Genomic DNA, 15,942 nt, shown 5'->3' with positions numbered 1-15,942 from the left:
CCAATTTTGCTGTCTCAGTTGACTTACTGAAAAAAAGTACTATTTTTAAAGTTCCAAAAGCAAACAGCTGCAGATCAGATGAGTTGTTTTTATCATCTGAACAAGAAAGGCTACTTTTGGGAGATGTTGAACATTACCACAGCTCTCTAAATTTACCAGCACCCACAGAAAACAGCCTCCACCTCTCAGAACCTACCTTTTTGTTATTCTCCCAAACCTGTGCTGGGCTGCTTGAATATTTAGCACTTAGCTCTCAGCACATACAGAATAAGTTGGGGCCACTTGCCCAACTCAAGCCCCCAACTTCTCCAAACAACCTTTATCATACTTGAAACCAAGAAAAGACTGGATGAGGCACTTAGTGCCATAGGGCTGGGTGCTAGGTTGGACTGGATGAGCTTGGAGGTCTCTTCCAACCTGGTTGATTCTGTGATTCTAAGTCCAAAACTGTAGGCTCTCATGCTTTGGACATGCAAATTCTCACTTTACACTTACAAGCTTCACAGGACATGTAGCTGAGACCTACTCACAGGACAAGGGGTGATGGCTTTAAATCAAAAGAGAGAGATTTAAACTAGATATAGGGAACACTTTTTTCACACTGAGGGTGGTGAGACACTGGCCCAGGTTGCCAAGAAACATGGTAGAGGACCCATCCCAGTAACTACCCCAGGAGAGGTTGACTGGGGCTTTAAGCAACCTGCTCCAGTTGCACATGTCCCTGCTGACTGTAGGGGGTTGGCCTGGATGACTTTCAAAGATCTCTTCCAACCCAAACCATTTTATGATTGTATGATAGCTGCACAAATACAACCACCAACAGAAAGCAAAATCAAGCTAAGGGCCAGACTGCGTGTGGGAATTTTGAATCATAGAATGGGTTAGGTTAGAAGTGACCTCGAGGATAATCCAGTTCCAACCCCACCCCCCAAATCCGCAGGGACACCTCCCACTAGAACAGGTTACTCAAGGCCTCATCATAGAGTCATAGAATCAACCAGGTTGGAAGAGACCTCCAAGATCATCCAGTCCAACTTAGTACCCAGCCCTATCCAGTCAACCAGACCATGGCACTAAGTGCCTCATCCAGGCTTTGCTTGAACCCCTCCAGACATGGTGACTCCACCACCTCCCTGGGCAGCCCATTCCAACGGCAAATCACTCCAACCTAGGTTTGAACACTTCCAGGGATGGAGCATCCACAATTTGGCCCAGAATGTCAAATCTCATCCACAGAAAGAAATTACTTGATACTATTCCTAAATCTTCATTTTTAAACTTCTCTCTCCTTTAAAAGAAAACAACAATCAAATAATAGCAATAACAAAGCATGAGTAAAACAAAAAGCTTTCTGATTAACACAACACACGAGCACAATCAAACACAGCTTTTGATCCCAACTGCTTATAAGTGCTCCCTCCAAGTTAGTTTCAAGGTACATGGGAGTGTTTGCTCTCCAGTGAAGAGCAGTTCACCATACCTGTCCTCTTACCTAACAGCGTGGTCGATGGAACAGTGTCTGATGATACTTTGAGGTGGAATCCCGTTCACCCACATGACACGGATCAATGGAAATCAACAGAAGTTCAGTAGGAAGAAAGTTACAAAAAATGAAAACAAGGTTAGCTGTGTCTCACAGTCAGGAGGTTCAGTCTATAGGTCACATTGGGAAGCATACAAAGGCAAGAAAATTTAGAAAGGAAAAAGAAAAAGTCTGGCACTAGTACCTGAGTAGTAGGAATTCAACAGAGATTTGCTCTGAAGGGTTTTGCTTTGGACAGAAAATGAACAAGGAGAGGGTGATGCTAGGTAGGAAAGACATAAGGAAAAGACTTTAGACATATATTAAGAGAGAGAAAGAGAACAGGGAGAGTGCTCCTCAAAGAACACAGTATTATGGGGTATATAAGGCTTATCAAAATGAATTCTATTTTTCATCTCCACATGCATATTACATTTATTACATTGTCATCATGATGGATTCTCTTTAATATGAGCACTTCAGCCCCCCAAATATATCAGTACAGCTACTGTAAATCAGTGTGTTCCTAGACAGGATACACAGACAGGACTTTATTCTAGGTACCGCTTTGATAACCCAAGGAACAAACTTATGGTTCTGTCTCTAGGAGAAAGATCCTTGGAAGCAAGCCTGGAACCCAAACTACAGAGAATTAGAGAGTATTAACAGTAAAGCAGCCTGCTCAGACACAGGGTGCACGAGCACTATGGAAATACACAGGTAGGGCAGCAATGATTTTTGTCAGTATAGACTAACAAGGGACTTGTCCTTCAGCCCAGAGCTGCTCATAGCAAATCCCATAATCCTGTCCCCTGTGAGCTGGGCTCTTTCAGCAGGACAAGCAGACCTGCTCTCCCCCATTAAAGCAGTAGCTTCCTCTGGCCAAGAATCCACAAATTATTTCCATACTAATGAAATATTTACAGAAGAGAGGCTGGGCTCAACACCTTCATGGCAGATTATTCCCTTGATAGTAAATTTATGAGGCTGGTTTATATCTGCAATAGCACACATGCACATTCTTATGGTAATCCATCATTTCTGATGGCATATTCCTTTGTTATCATTCTGCATTCACTCTTAGAGTTACAGGCATTTATTTATCTCCTACAAACGTTGGGAAACAAACTAATACAAATCTCAGTACATCAGAAAGATGACAACAGGGTAACAGAGGAAAAACTATTCCAATAATCCAGTGAAAGTAGATTAAACTCAGGATACATCAAAGTAATTTCAGCAGCAATGTTGGGTATCTCTAGAGCAAACAGCACTTAAAAATTGCAAGTTATCCTATGGGAGGGAAGCAAAGAAATCACTAGTCTGGAGAGTTTCATCTAGTCAACAGAATTACCTTCTGAACAGCTTAAAATCATCTAGTAAATGAACTTGTTCTCGTTCTGCAGTCTCCCACCATGTTTTCAGACTCACATCACTTGAAAGCATGTTAAGATAGCCAAATTTCTCATAGCTGCATCTGCTGGAGTTCTGCCCCAGCTGCCTTCAAGCCAGAAAGCTTCTCCCCTTTAGGGACACTTATAATTTCTCCCCTATGTTTGTCAATCTAAATCAGACCCTCCTCTTACTGCACTCAGAACCTGGCTGCTTTGACAGATACATGAAATGAGGGTCTAGAAAAGTGTAATTTGCTTGTCCAGGGTCACAGAGCAAGTTAGCAGTCAGGGCTTGGAGCAGCACTCAGATTTTCAGATACTTGGGAATATGAAAGAACTTACTGGGCCATGCTGCCTTCCTGGGAACTGCTAAGGACAAAGACTTCAGCAAGTGGAAACATGCACCTCGCTTTGGGGAGTTTGGGTGACCTTATCAGAGGAGGTTTAGGGAATGGACCATATTTGTAAGACAGGGAAGTGATTTCTAGATTTGGAAGAAAAGGAAAGGAGGAAAAAAAAACAAACCAAAAACAACAAACAAAACACTCACCAAAACCCAAGTTTCCCAGAACTTTGGAGAGCTCATTCCCAAAATCAGGCAGGCAGTGGCTTGTGCAATGAGATGTGTGCGCAGTGCTGCTTCCTAACGAGAGATTCTGACCAGCACTAGTGTGTGCAATCACAGGAAACACTTCCAGAGAGGATTTCATGTCAGGGTAGAGATTAAGACTTCATTAAAAAGTCTCTTCTTACTCCCTGTGAGGCCACACAGATCCCCTCCTCCAGTCATGCAGAATTTGGAGGTTCCTTCTTATCTGAAAATGATCCTCCCTTGCTTCAGATTTTCTGAACTAGCAAACCTCACAAGAGCCCAAAACCAGCATGAAGAACAGTAAAATGGATTTTAGTATTTTTTCCCTCCCTTTTATGCTTTTGATGAAATGCCACTTTATTTTTTATTTTTTAATTAACTTCAGGTTTTTTTTCCACTAAAGAAGACATCTCATGGTCACGATCCTACAAGTTCTTGGACTGCCTTTAGAAGAGAACCTAAAAGTGAAAATTATCTATGAGGTAGGAAAGTGAACTAGACTTTGATGTATTTGATTTGCAGCAAATTTAAAGACCTTTGCACTCCATTCATCACAACAATGTGCAGGACATGGAAAGAGGTGAATTTAGATGTTTCTTGGCTGCTTAAAAGTGCCACTTACCTACACCCTCCTCTTATCTCCTTGTTTCTGCTACTGAAAAGCACATGAACTTGATAACTGTAAGGTAGGGCCCACGCATGTAAAACTCACTTCCCTACATCTTCCAAAACACTGCCTTCAAACTGTGCCTCTGCCTGTAACACTAAAGGCCCCTACCTAATCTGTATTGGGCTCCCTCCTGAAGCTTGTCTGGAAAGGCATCTCCTCCCAAATTGAGATGTCAAAACATTAAGCATACCCCAATAAGTGAGTCTCTAGCAAAACTGGCTGCATTTTAAGAAATTAAATCCTCAAAACCAAACACTTCTTTCCAGAATCCCTCTAAGGATGTCAAGATGGCTATGGTGAGGATGTGGCATTCTGCTGGGCAAACCTAATCCATGGCCTTTTAGCGCTGCAAAGCCAGAAGAGCAGCTGCTTTGTGCAGGGTGAACCATCAGTGCAGCATTACTGAGGTCACCACATGCAAAGGATGGCCAGATGTGCAAAGTTCATGTGCAATGACAACCCCATGCACACCCTTCTGGGCAAATCACTTGAAGCCCATATTGTCTCCAGTTTGTAGTCTCCTATCACAGTAAGCCTGTACCAAGCCAGTGCCTGCACAGACTGTGCTGTGCTGCTTTCCCTGTGCCCCTGCAAACTGAGGAGCAGGCTGACATGCGGCAAGCACAACCATCTACTTTCAATGGACTTAGGATGCGTTTTCATTTTTCAAAAAGCAAGAGTTTTGAGAAAATGAACAACTATGAGGAACCTGCTTCACTTCCACTAAACCCTGGGTAGAAGCATTCAACAGCCCTGAACTAATCTGCCTCTCAGCAAACACCTATTCTGATTCCATGCAGTGTCAGAGACTGAGGCTGAAAATCTCTTTAAACTTCTCTATACACCAGTAAGAATTCAGGCCAAATAAGGACTAACAGGGTAGAATGGAAAGAGGGATGAGGGGCTTTGCTTTGGGACAGGAAAGAAATGCCCATGTCTTTTCCACTTTTCAGCAAGACCTGGGATCTCCTTGTCCCAACGCTGAAGCTACAGATCTTGTGGAATGGCCTTACTGATGTAAGGATAATGAAGAGCTCTGCCTAATGACAAAATCAAAGTCACAGATGTCCAACATCTATGTGCTCCTGGGCACTGCTCTGGCCTTGACAAAGGGCTCCATTGCACCCAAACAGACACATCAGCAGGTGAAGAAATGTGCAGACAAGAGCGTGTAACTCAGTGGAGAAGGAATCCCCAAGAGCACATTGCACACTTTTCAGAGTTGCCTGCAAAAGCAGTCAGGTCTGTATCTCCTCAGAAAAGGAGGGGCTGAGAAGCAGAAGGGCAGCTGCTCTTTTTTGATGCCCTTCATGGTGCGTGGCACCAGGCAGCACCATTGACAGCTGTTGGACCTGTCAAGTGGGAGCTCCCCAGACACGTGCTAGTGCTGTATGGCAGCAAGACAGGCAGCAAAAAGGGGGTGGGGGGGCTACAGGAAGGCAGATGGGGGTCACTCAAGTACAGAAAATCTCTGGCAGCAGGAGCAGATCAGTGGCTGAACCGGAGAGACTACCATCATACGACCATAGATGTGTTTGTCTTGTAAAGGATCTCAAAGATCATCATGTTTCAGCCTCCCTGCAGTGAGCAGGGACAGCTTCAACTGGACCAGGCTGCTCAAAACCCCATCCAATCTGGCTTGGAACACTTTCAGGCTTGGAACCTCCACAACTGCTCTGGGCAACATGTTCCAGTGCCTCACCAGCCTCACAGTAAAGAAATGCTTCCCAGTGTCTAATCTACATTGACCTTTCAGTCTGAAACCACTACCCCCTGTTCTATCACTGCACTTTCTGATGAAGACTCTCCTCCCCATCTTTCCTGTAACCCCCTTTACAAATTGCAAGGCCACAAGAAGGTCTCCCTGGAACCTTCTCTTCCCCCAGCTGAAACAACTCCACCTCTTGCAGTCTGTCCTCCTAGCAGAGGTGTTCCAGCCCACTGATCATCTATGTTGCAGCCTCTGGACCTGCTCCAACAGGTACATGTCCTTTAGCAAAAAAAAAAATCCCAACAAAATAACAGAAGCTCCTATAGCAACTCAACAAATTTGTTCTGTCTGAGAAGTCATTAAAATTATTGAGACAGGAAGGAAAAAACTGGAGGGAAGGACACGTCCTGCAAGGACACTGTCATCTGCAGACAGACCTGTTTGCAAGTCACTCAGTGTTTGTGAGTTAGCCACTTAACAAGTTGTCTTGTTCCATTTTACTGCTCCTGTGAGCTGGCAAGGTGATCTTGGGATGGAAAACATTTAGCTTCTTTTGGGGGACTTGCTTCAAAAAGGAGAGGGGCATCTGCATGGCACTTCTACAGCTACCTCAGGCTCCCAAAGCTGAGGGGCAAGATGGAGAGGATGACTACCCAGCATGAGAAACCTGTAAATTCTATTTACCATTAGAGGGAGGAAAGGACAATCCAAGAAGGAATTTGACTGCTGCTTAAGACAGACAGCTGATTTTAAAAGCCAGGATGGATAATCCCTTGTGGAACTCTAGCAGGAGGGTCAGGAAGCAATCCTGCTATGGTATTCAAAAGTTAGAGTAGGTTCCTATAGAAACTTTCAAGTTTTAAACTCTTAAAGCATTTGTTTTTACAACAAAAGGCTTTTATACATAAAACTCCTGTATCCTCCTGTGCACACAACTTACCTCCAACACCTCAGCATCATAGACTTAGCAGTAAAAAAAATGGAAGGAATCATGAAAGCTTACTGGGAACTGTTTCTTATGGATATAAAGAGAAGGGGGAAAAAAAGGGCAAGAACTGGTCCAGGATATGACCCAGATTGTGGTATAGAGGGAGGCAGTAACAAAAGCTGCACTGATGTCAGATAAGCAAAGCACTAGGTGATTTACAAAAAGAAAACCTGGAGGGATGCTTTTTAACTAAATTAGATACAAGATATTTTCTCTAGTTGCCATTTCAAGTAAATGACTCAGTGGTTTTAATTAGTCTCTTAAAATACCAACAGCAGTAAAAAAAAAATGAGGTCAGATGTCAAGCTCAGCTCTTTTCTCATTGGTTGAAGTAAAAAGTCCCCAGCAAAACCAACAAACACATTCTGAAGAAAATGTTCCAAGTTTCACTTTCCCCACCCACTCTTGACAAGCTACCTTTGCTGTTTCTGGGATGTCCTTTACAGCACTGTCCTCTGCTATGCTGCCTTTCAAGATGTGAACCACTGATGACAACTCTTGCTGTCTCTTTAGGAGATGCAGCTACTCAGCAGCCAAGAAAATTAGATCTTGACTCAAGTCAGTTTAATACCAGAGGGAAGTGCTCACTGCTAGGCTTGGCAGTCCCAAACACCTATTTATCCATCTCACAGGTATGTTGCACAGAGTGGCAGCAGCAACACATGCAGATGGAATTTGACATGCCCTACAGATAAAGTGAAAAGGAGAACTCACTCAGCCTGGCCCACTCGATTGGAGATTACAGAGAAAGGCTTCAATGAGAAAACATTCTGCACCATAAGCACCTCCATGTTAGTAAATAGGGGGAAAACACACTTCACTAAAGATGTTGAAGAGACACAAAAGGGTTTTAGTACATACTTGTGTTTCAGAGCAGTTCCCTGTTCAAACTAGCAGGCTGTGTCAAAAGAAGGAGTGACATTCCCAGAGTGTCTAAGTTAGAATTTATTTCATATGCAAAGGTTTACAAATCCACCATGCAATCCCCCATGCACTCGGTCTGGATCTAGTGAGGCTCAAGTATGACTTTGTGCTGCTTTACCCACAAAATCTCATCCAGCTACAGAGGTCTGAGTGGATTACAACTATTAACTGAGATTAGTGTTACTGAACCCCTGTGAAGAGTAAAAGCAAGGACACAGACAAAAGGAGCAAGGCTGTCTTTCCATTCCAGTGCTCTAACCAGGAGACCATGCTGTCTTTCACAACAACGTTGTACAGAAAATGGTATTTCATCCTACAAGTCAGCTAAGTGATTTGATTTGACTCTTCTACTCACAAAGGAAAAGTATTTCTGAAGAACAAATAAACATGTGCCTTTTTGACTGATAGAGTTATTAGAACAGACTTTATAAACCAATCTCAGCAGATTCAGAGTCAGAAGGACTGCTCCCCACCTGCCGGTTAAAATAAGGGCAGTGCCAGAGCCATTGCAGACATCTGATCTCTAGCCAGCTCTATCACTGTCAATCTTAGCTCCTCAACATTGTGCCCATAGGAATAGGTCCTCTCAAGAACCCAGAGCTCTCCAAAGGGGACATATCCATTGCAAGCAAGTTAAACTTACTGAATCCATTAACATCTTGGCAGCTGGAAGAAAAAGCTTCTTCATTGTGAACAGCACTGAGTTTGGTAGAGGTCTTGTCAGAAGTAGCCACAGGACCCATCTCCCTCTGTGTGCTGGTCTGAGTCTCCTTCTGCTTCTTGGCTAGCTTCCTTTAGAGTATTTTGAAGAGGGGAGAAATCAAGGTCAGTTTTCCCTCATTAAGAACAAAGCAATGACAAAATCTTTTGCAAGTCACCATTATCCCCCTTGGTCAGACATGCAGGGCATGTGACAAACCACACGACAGGAAGCCCCACAACTTTTTGATGTAACTGTTGTGGAGCACAATAAATAGAGTGATACCAGTCTTTGAGCTTAGCTGGCCCTCCCAGTAACTTCTCTTCCACAAACCTGCATCACCCCAGCAGTAGGAGTGCTACATCATCCTTGAAGAGGGGGGCATAGGTAAAGCTCCTGGAGTGGGTGTCAGTCACTCCAGGAAGAGCAGAGGACGAGGGGTAAGGGCAGTGATGTGGAACTGCTGACTGGGTGGTAAAGGGGACATCTGCATCCATCCCATGGGGAGCAAGTACGAGTGGAGAGTGTGCCCTGACTCTGTGCAACCTGAGAGCTGGAACAGGAGTTATGCCCAAGCAAAGCAAGGAGGACAGCAGCCTCTGCTAAATTCTGACGCTGCTCTAAACCGCAATGAGGATCGACAGTGGGTGAAGATTGGGGGGAATTAAAGGTTGAAGTTATTTTAGAGTTCTCCAAATAGGCCTCTGTTCTGAGAAAATGGCTCTTTCTTTTTGCTTTTGAGGTGATGTCAAAAACATTGGCAAAAGCAGAAACATCACCTGGCTCTGAAAACACTAACAAAAGGCAAGAATGCAAGAGGCTCCTCTTTTTTGCAAACACAGCTAATAATAAGAAAAAGGAGAGAAGCAGGAAAAGTGAGCTGCTAAGCTTCTATTGACATTTGCCTGCCCTGTGCTTCATTCATATCAGAGAGAAAAACTGTTTAAAAATGAATGTGTGACATTCTACAATCCGCACCTTGAAAAAATATCACACAAATCCCCAGCACCGGCAAGCAACTTTGCTTACATGACTTCCAGAGATAAAGAAATAAAACAAAATCAAAAGGAGAAAAACAGATTACTCTAAGAAGGAGCTTTAGTTTTCTTCTTTACTCCAACTCAAAGGGGAAAAAAAAATCCTAACAACTAAATCATTTTGCAAAGAGGTTTTTCTTCACTCAAATGAAATGCTTATGCTTTAGTCCTACCCATCTTTTAAAGGTCATTAGATTCTTAAAAGGATATTCCTTGCAACATATCCCAAGAGACTTTACTTATTCCCAGCACGTGTCAGAATGGCATTTACAAGCAAGTTCAAGCCCTTTGTGAGATGGGTAGCTGGGCTGGTGATGCTCATTTGCAAGGAGGGGGGCGAAGAGAACTAAAACCTTTGCCTGTGCCCGTGGGAAATGACTACTTTTAGACAAGCTGCTAATCCAGACCAGGAGAACACAGATTTCTGGAGAAAAGTCCAGTGTGTGAAGTGCTGCAGGCTTTTGAATGAATACATCTGTTTCACCTGCTCTACCAGTTGAGGTTCAGGCTTTTAATGGTTAGTGGTATCAATTCAAACCCACAGCTCTTCAAATGGGGCATACGATTACAGAGTGCACACTGAGATCTCACAACATCTCCGTGGTGTATCCACTTCTGCAGATGAAGATGCAAACAGAGGGACTGTCCCTGAGTGATGAAGCAGAAAGCTGGTGTTTGATGATGTTAAAAGCTTTGCTTCCAGTGCTCAGTGATGTTAGCACAGTCAGATTTATTAACTACGAGCTGCAGCCATGGGAGACTTCTTATTGTGTGCTGTGGTACCTGAGGTAGCAACAATAGTCTTGAAGTGAACCCTGTGAGGCAGTTATTCTAATCCTTGAGATTTGCTAATCACACACAGCTATGTGAATTCTTTGGCAACAGGAATTAAAGTTTCTCAGTAGGAAACACTAATCCAAAAAGTCAAAGTCCTTAATAACAAGCACTGTGGACTGCTGGGGTGAGCCATTACAGACGACCGCTACCGATGTTTCAAAGTGTTGAATCAGAAAAGGGTGACTTCCTTGTTAAATTGAGATTAAGTGATTTGTGGCAATAATTATCTGTAAGCCTCATTGCCTGGTATCTTTTCAGAGATGCCAACAAGCTACAGAGAGCCAGAACTGGCAGTCTCCTTTTCTCTTTCAGTGAGCGAGCAATAACATTTCTGCATGTGCTAGGCAGGAAAAAAAGAACCCCAAACCCAATCCCCTTAAGTCCCCAAAGGCCTGCTTACAAAAGCCCTAGGCAAAGCAGTTCTACCTGGTCCTGTAGAAGACAGAGAGGCCCCTAAAACACTGGCTTGAATGCCTAAAAAGAAAAGGTGACATGAGTTTAAAGTTCTCAATCTACCTCGCACACACAAAGCAGGCTGCTGGCAGGAGGACCAGCGAACGCTTGCGCACGCTCGGAGAGAAGCCACACAGAAAACCGCCCTGCACCTGGAACCGCTGCCCTTTGCTTTCACCAGAGCCTTAACAGTTTCCACCTTGCTCCCTTCTCTATTCCAAGAACGTGAAAATCCTCCATCTAAATTTAGAGGGAAAAGGAAGACAGATCTCTTTTGAGGATTTCAGAGCTAAGCTTGCCAGACACATCAAGGGGCTCTCGGTTTCTAAATGTGCCTTTTCTGCCTCCATTACATGTCTGGAGAGAGTGGCAGCGCAGGACTAAGCCTATTTGGTCCTCACCATCATTATAATTCATAGAAAGGATTATAAAATCAAATGACTAGCACTTTCTGGAATGCTAGGGATGTGACTTAAACCCACAGCTAGGTAGAGGTTCATTTCCCAGCATGTCAAAACGCCTTTGTAAGTGGAAAAGCATTTATCTGGAAAGGCTGTTTCCAAAAATAGGGCACTTCAAGAGATCTCTGTGAATCACTGACAGGCTGCAGCAGTGGCAGGGCTCCTGCTCCCCTTACTGACCAGCCTGCCCTAAATAACAACAACCACAACACCCAGATGGAACTGATATCAGTGCATTAGTGCCAATCACAGGCAGGCTGCAGTCAGAGCACACCCAGCTCAGCCTGTCACCAGGCACCGCGAAGACACTTTCCATCTCATACGTTATGCAGCTGAAAAGGGGAAGAAATAAAGGACTGGGCAGATATTTGGTAGGAGAGTCTGATACAATCCACACAGGATGAAGTGGTTGAAACATCAAAACGTGCATAAGGTGATATTAATGGTTGCTTTATGTTAAAGTGCAAGGAAAATGCATCAGGGAGAACATAAGAGTCCATGGAGTGTGGGTTACTGGGTTGCCCTTTTCAGTTCAGGAGGGTCTTCAATGATGAGATGATGTTACAAGCACCATACGCGCACAGGAGGAATGAGACAGAAACGTGCTGAAGGCAGGACACACAAATGAAACCAGCTGTATAATCAGGCAGTTGAAGCTAACCCAGCTAAAGCCAGGGTAAGCACTGTTGGCAGTGAACCTCAACCAAGTGTCAATGTGGAAATAAAAAAGAACAGGTGATTTGATTCACCTATATTTGAAGCTTCTCTCAGAGCAGGGAGATAAAATGCATGAAGCTCTATGTTAAAATTGTGAGAGGTTCCAGTTTAACAGTCAAGGAATGCAAGCTCAGGATCAAACACAAAGCATTTCCTGCATTAATCAGAAAGCTCAGGCAACCTTTCCACTCAGAAGTATCTGCAGGATCAGGCTCCTGTTCTGGATAAACTTTGTGGCTTATATTTAAAACGTGGCTCCAACCTCATCTCTAACTTTTTCATATCCATTTTACATGCATGAATGTTAAATCTGCAACTGCCACTTCTGAAGAGCTCTTGTACACGTACGGTGACAGATTTAATTTTAGATGTTTCCCCAGGATGGATTATATACACTGTAAGGCAGATTTGCATGCACAGGTAATTTAGACATTAGGTAGAGATCAGGTAAGTTAAACATGAAATTTCCTCCTACAGATGAGAATTGCACATTGCTCTCATTTTCAGGAAGGAATGTCAGGGAGCTGCAAAATACAATTCCTTTTAGATGTTTGTGCTCAGCAGCCTGCTAGGAGTACACATTACTTCTAATGAAATCTGCACAAATTTGAGGCAGGCAGCAATCAGCTCTGCCAACACCCAACTGGGAGCACTGGTTAAATGGTAGTTCTATGACAAAGGCTATCTGTGCCCTAAACCTGTAGCAGATCACAAACTCAATTTGAAAGAGCAGATTCATGCTGGTGCAAAAAAGAAGGGAGGGATTATAGATGGCTCTGGGGTCTGTAATCCTTTTATTACGCCTGAGGATGAGTAAGGCTCTGCTGCAGCACTGCACTTAAGATGGGTGCCAAAGGGACGCATACAAAGGCAGGACAAGAAAGGTAAACCTAGAAAACACAACCTACAAGCAAAGGCCAAAGGAAATATGGATCTTTAACCTAGAGAACAGAAAACCAAAGAGGGTTGTCAGGTCTTCAGATAGACAAAAGGCACCACAGGGAAGCTGTTCCCCCTGTCTACAGGACCTGGGACAAAAGTAATGGGGCACTTCATTTTGAATGTTGAGAAAACTGCACATCGTGGAGGCTGCCCATCTGTCAGGCCAACTGTGCAGGCAGGCTGTGAAATCTCAGTCGCTAGAGAAGTCTTTAAACAGAGAACAAGAGGAATGGGACTCAAAAGCAACACAGCACTGGTGGGGGAGGTCTCCTTGCTGGGCTCTGAAGGGCTGATTTACTACCACAGTTCATCATCGCTGCCTTTGCAGACTGTAAGCTCAGAAGAGCTGAGAAATATCCCCACACACATACGCAGCTTACAGCTTTTTACAGCTGCTCTAAGGGCAAATCCCCCACTTACAGCACATGCAGAGACAGCTTTACTTGCACTTTTTTATCACCTGCCACGGCAAAGCCAAACTCTGTTCAGTTTACTGCAGGAGCAGAGGGAATTCACTGCAGCAAAGGTGAAGAGTGAGGACCAGCCACACCACTTTTACTTACAAAGCAAGCATTACTCTGACACAATGGAAGCAATACAAGACCAAAAGATGCTCTGAATATTTTGTATTGTGTGTAGTAGAAGCACAGGGGGTTAGAAAACATAGGGTTGTGCTCTCTGAGAGTTACTTGATCAAATTAATCACTGTTTGGGGAGAACCTCTACTTGCAGACTTCAGAGAAGTCAGGTGCATGTAGGAGCCATACAGTGCGAGTGTATGCTGGTAGAAACCAGCAAGCTGCAAGCTTGCAGTCACCACACAGGCATGTTCTAAGCACAATCTCATTGTCTTTCTGGGGCTTGATTACATTTTCTTTAACTTGCTTTCATTAGACTGGCATAAACACTGATTCATTACTCTGTTTTTCTAGCACCTCATGAGAAACCCAAGTCCTTCTGGAAATTCTCAATTAGCAAGTGGACCTGTGCAGGCAAACCCCACCACGCATGGAAATACATGGAGATATTTATGCATGTGGTTCTACAGAGCTATGCCTATAAATAATGGTTTACTTCTCTTCAAATGTCCCACAGATGGTGGAAATACATTCAGCACAAACTCCATTATTTCAGAAAATGCAAGTATAAATTTAGCTTAATACCTCTGTCTGAACCTCTCCCATGAAAAGAAACTCCTAGCTGAAACCATAACAATTCAAACTGGTGTGAAATGATGATGGGAGTTGAAGGGGCTCTCTACGAACACACTCATGTCATCAGTGCTCTGGTCAGGTCAGGGGAAAAAAAAAAACAGGTATTTGCCCCTGAGTGCCCTTTTCTTACCAGTAACACCAAAGTGAGTGCTTCTAACACATGCATGGATCTCTCCATTTCCAGAAACACTGTTCTGGTCTGATATCATTCTTGATCAAATTCTGCTCTGCAAGCATTACCCAGCCCAAGAAAAAGAAACAAAGCAAAACAACTCAACCCACACACAGAAAACATTCCCATTCCTTTTCCAGGTGAGGAGATAATAAAGCCTTGGTATGAGTTGCTGCAGTGGAAAATAATATTGCCCTCCTGTAAGGCTATGAATTGCTGTTGGTGTTCTGCAGCTTCAGCTAGGAGTGGAAACAAAAACTTTCAGATGTGGATGGGATGCTAACTTGTACTGCACATTGTTAACTTACAAAGTATTAATAAGTGCAATCTGACAGAGCTGGCAGTTCTGTACTAACCTGAGACAACATTATGATGAGTGTAAATACTGAGTAACTCCTCTGAAAAGGTCCAGGCATCAGCCTGGCCACGAGCACGCAATGAGTGCAGCAGGACAGGAACTCCCAATTCCATATGCCTCTCTTCCCATCACAAAACCAAGTTTTGCCCAAGGATCTAAGTAATTAACTTTTAGTGATGGGTAAATTGAAGCATACAAAATTATGTCAATGCTGCATAATGACTTGGGAATAGAGGCCTCCTGGGTTTCCATTTCCACTTAAAGCATGTTAAAGACCTTGATGGCCTTCTCTTTCAGCCACACTAATATCACTTTCTATGTGTTGTAGGAAGTTTTCAATGAGGTGTTACTGTACACAACCCCCATAACTACGTAAGCACAAGATAGCTGAAGAAGTTGATCTGATAAAGAAATATTGTTTGCCATTTTCATCAGAACTGCAGATACTCAACCATGCTACAGAATCTGATTTTACAGTCCTGGACTGCAGCAAAACACGAGTCAGGCTGAAGGCAAAACTCCAGACCAGTGATTATCACAATGCTTATGGCCCATCTCTCTAAAAAAAAGTTACTCATGATCTACATCTCCATGACTTTTATAGAACTACTTAGAAGAGTTAGGATTGGAGATTTTGCTCCCTAAGAAGAGATGCCACTGTAGCTGATAACAAAGGGCTGAGAGGAATTATCTGAAAGCAGAGGAGATTTACTCAAGGAAGCACAACTTTGAAATCCAGAAATTGACATTAAAAACAAAGTGATGTAGTCCATATGGCTGTATTTAAAGGTCTGCTAGCAGATCTATTTGAGGACCTGCTTTTCAATACTGGTAACTTGTTCAACTGCATTTTGCTTCAGGACTAAGAGAGTCATAAAAGGTCCATAGCACCAAAAAAATCTTTCTGTATACATATTGCTACTCTTATTTTCATAACATTTCAAATCAACTTAAATCAAACCTGTCTGCTCATAAGAGGCTGTAGGAATTTCTACAGCTTTGGCTGAGAATTACACAGTCCTTAACAGGTAAAGATTTTCACCTGCAATCATAATGAAATATCCCATTTCATGTGAAACTTGAAACATGGAAGTCAGTAAGAATTCATCATATGTTCCTTCATGGATTCTTCTGCTTCCTAGCCTCGCTACGCTATTGCCCGCATCCCTTAACTGCTGTTCAGGGAAAGAAAACCAAACCAAACAGAGCTTGGTCTTGCCAGATCAGGGCAATCTGTAACCGACCACTGA

At 43.3% G+C, this 15,942-nt stretch overlaps 1 protein-coding gene across 13 annotated transcripts in view; it reads right to left on the bottom strand.

Annotated features, from left to right (window-relative positions):
- Positions 1-15,942, bottom strand: part of PTPRT (protein tyrosine phosphatase receptor type T) — a 767,160-nt gene that overhangs the window by 61,216 nt on the left and 690,002 nt on the right. For 8 of the 13 annotated variants that reach the window (XM_064167548.1, XM_064167549.1, XM_064167552.1 and 5 more), the window contains 4 exons: positions 10,802-10,849; positions 8,445-8,593; positions 1,728-1,805; positions 1,493-1,528 (listed from right to left, as the gene is read on the bottom strand). In XM_064167548.1, the coding sequence (XP_064023618.1) occupies positions 1,493-1,528; positions 1,728-1,805; positions 8,445-8,593; positions 10,802-10,849 (311 nt within the window). The remainder of the gene's footprint in view (positions 1-1,492; positions 1,529-1,727; positions 1,806-8,444; positions 8,594-10,801; positions 10,850-15,942) is intronic. The other 5 variants (XM_064167555.1, XM_064167558.1, XM_064167557.1 and 2 more) reach the window with 4 other exon arrangements.

The sequence above is a fragment of the Pogoniulus pusillus genome, chromosome 29 (assembly GCF_015220805.1).
Source record: "Pogoniulus pusillus isolate bPogPus1 chromosome 29, bPogPus1.pri, whole genome shotgun sequence".
Taxonomy (NCBI): Eukaryota; Metazoa; Chordata; class Aves; order Piciformes; family Lybiidae; genus Pogoniulus; species Pogoniulus pusillus.
Note: the sequence above shows the minus strand (reverse complement) of the source record. Positions and strands in the feature narration are given on the sequence as shown.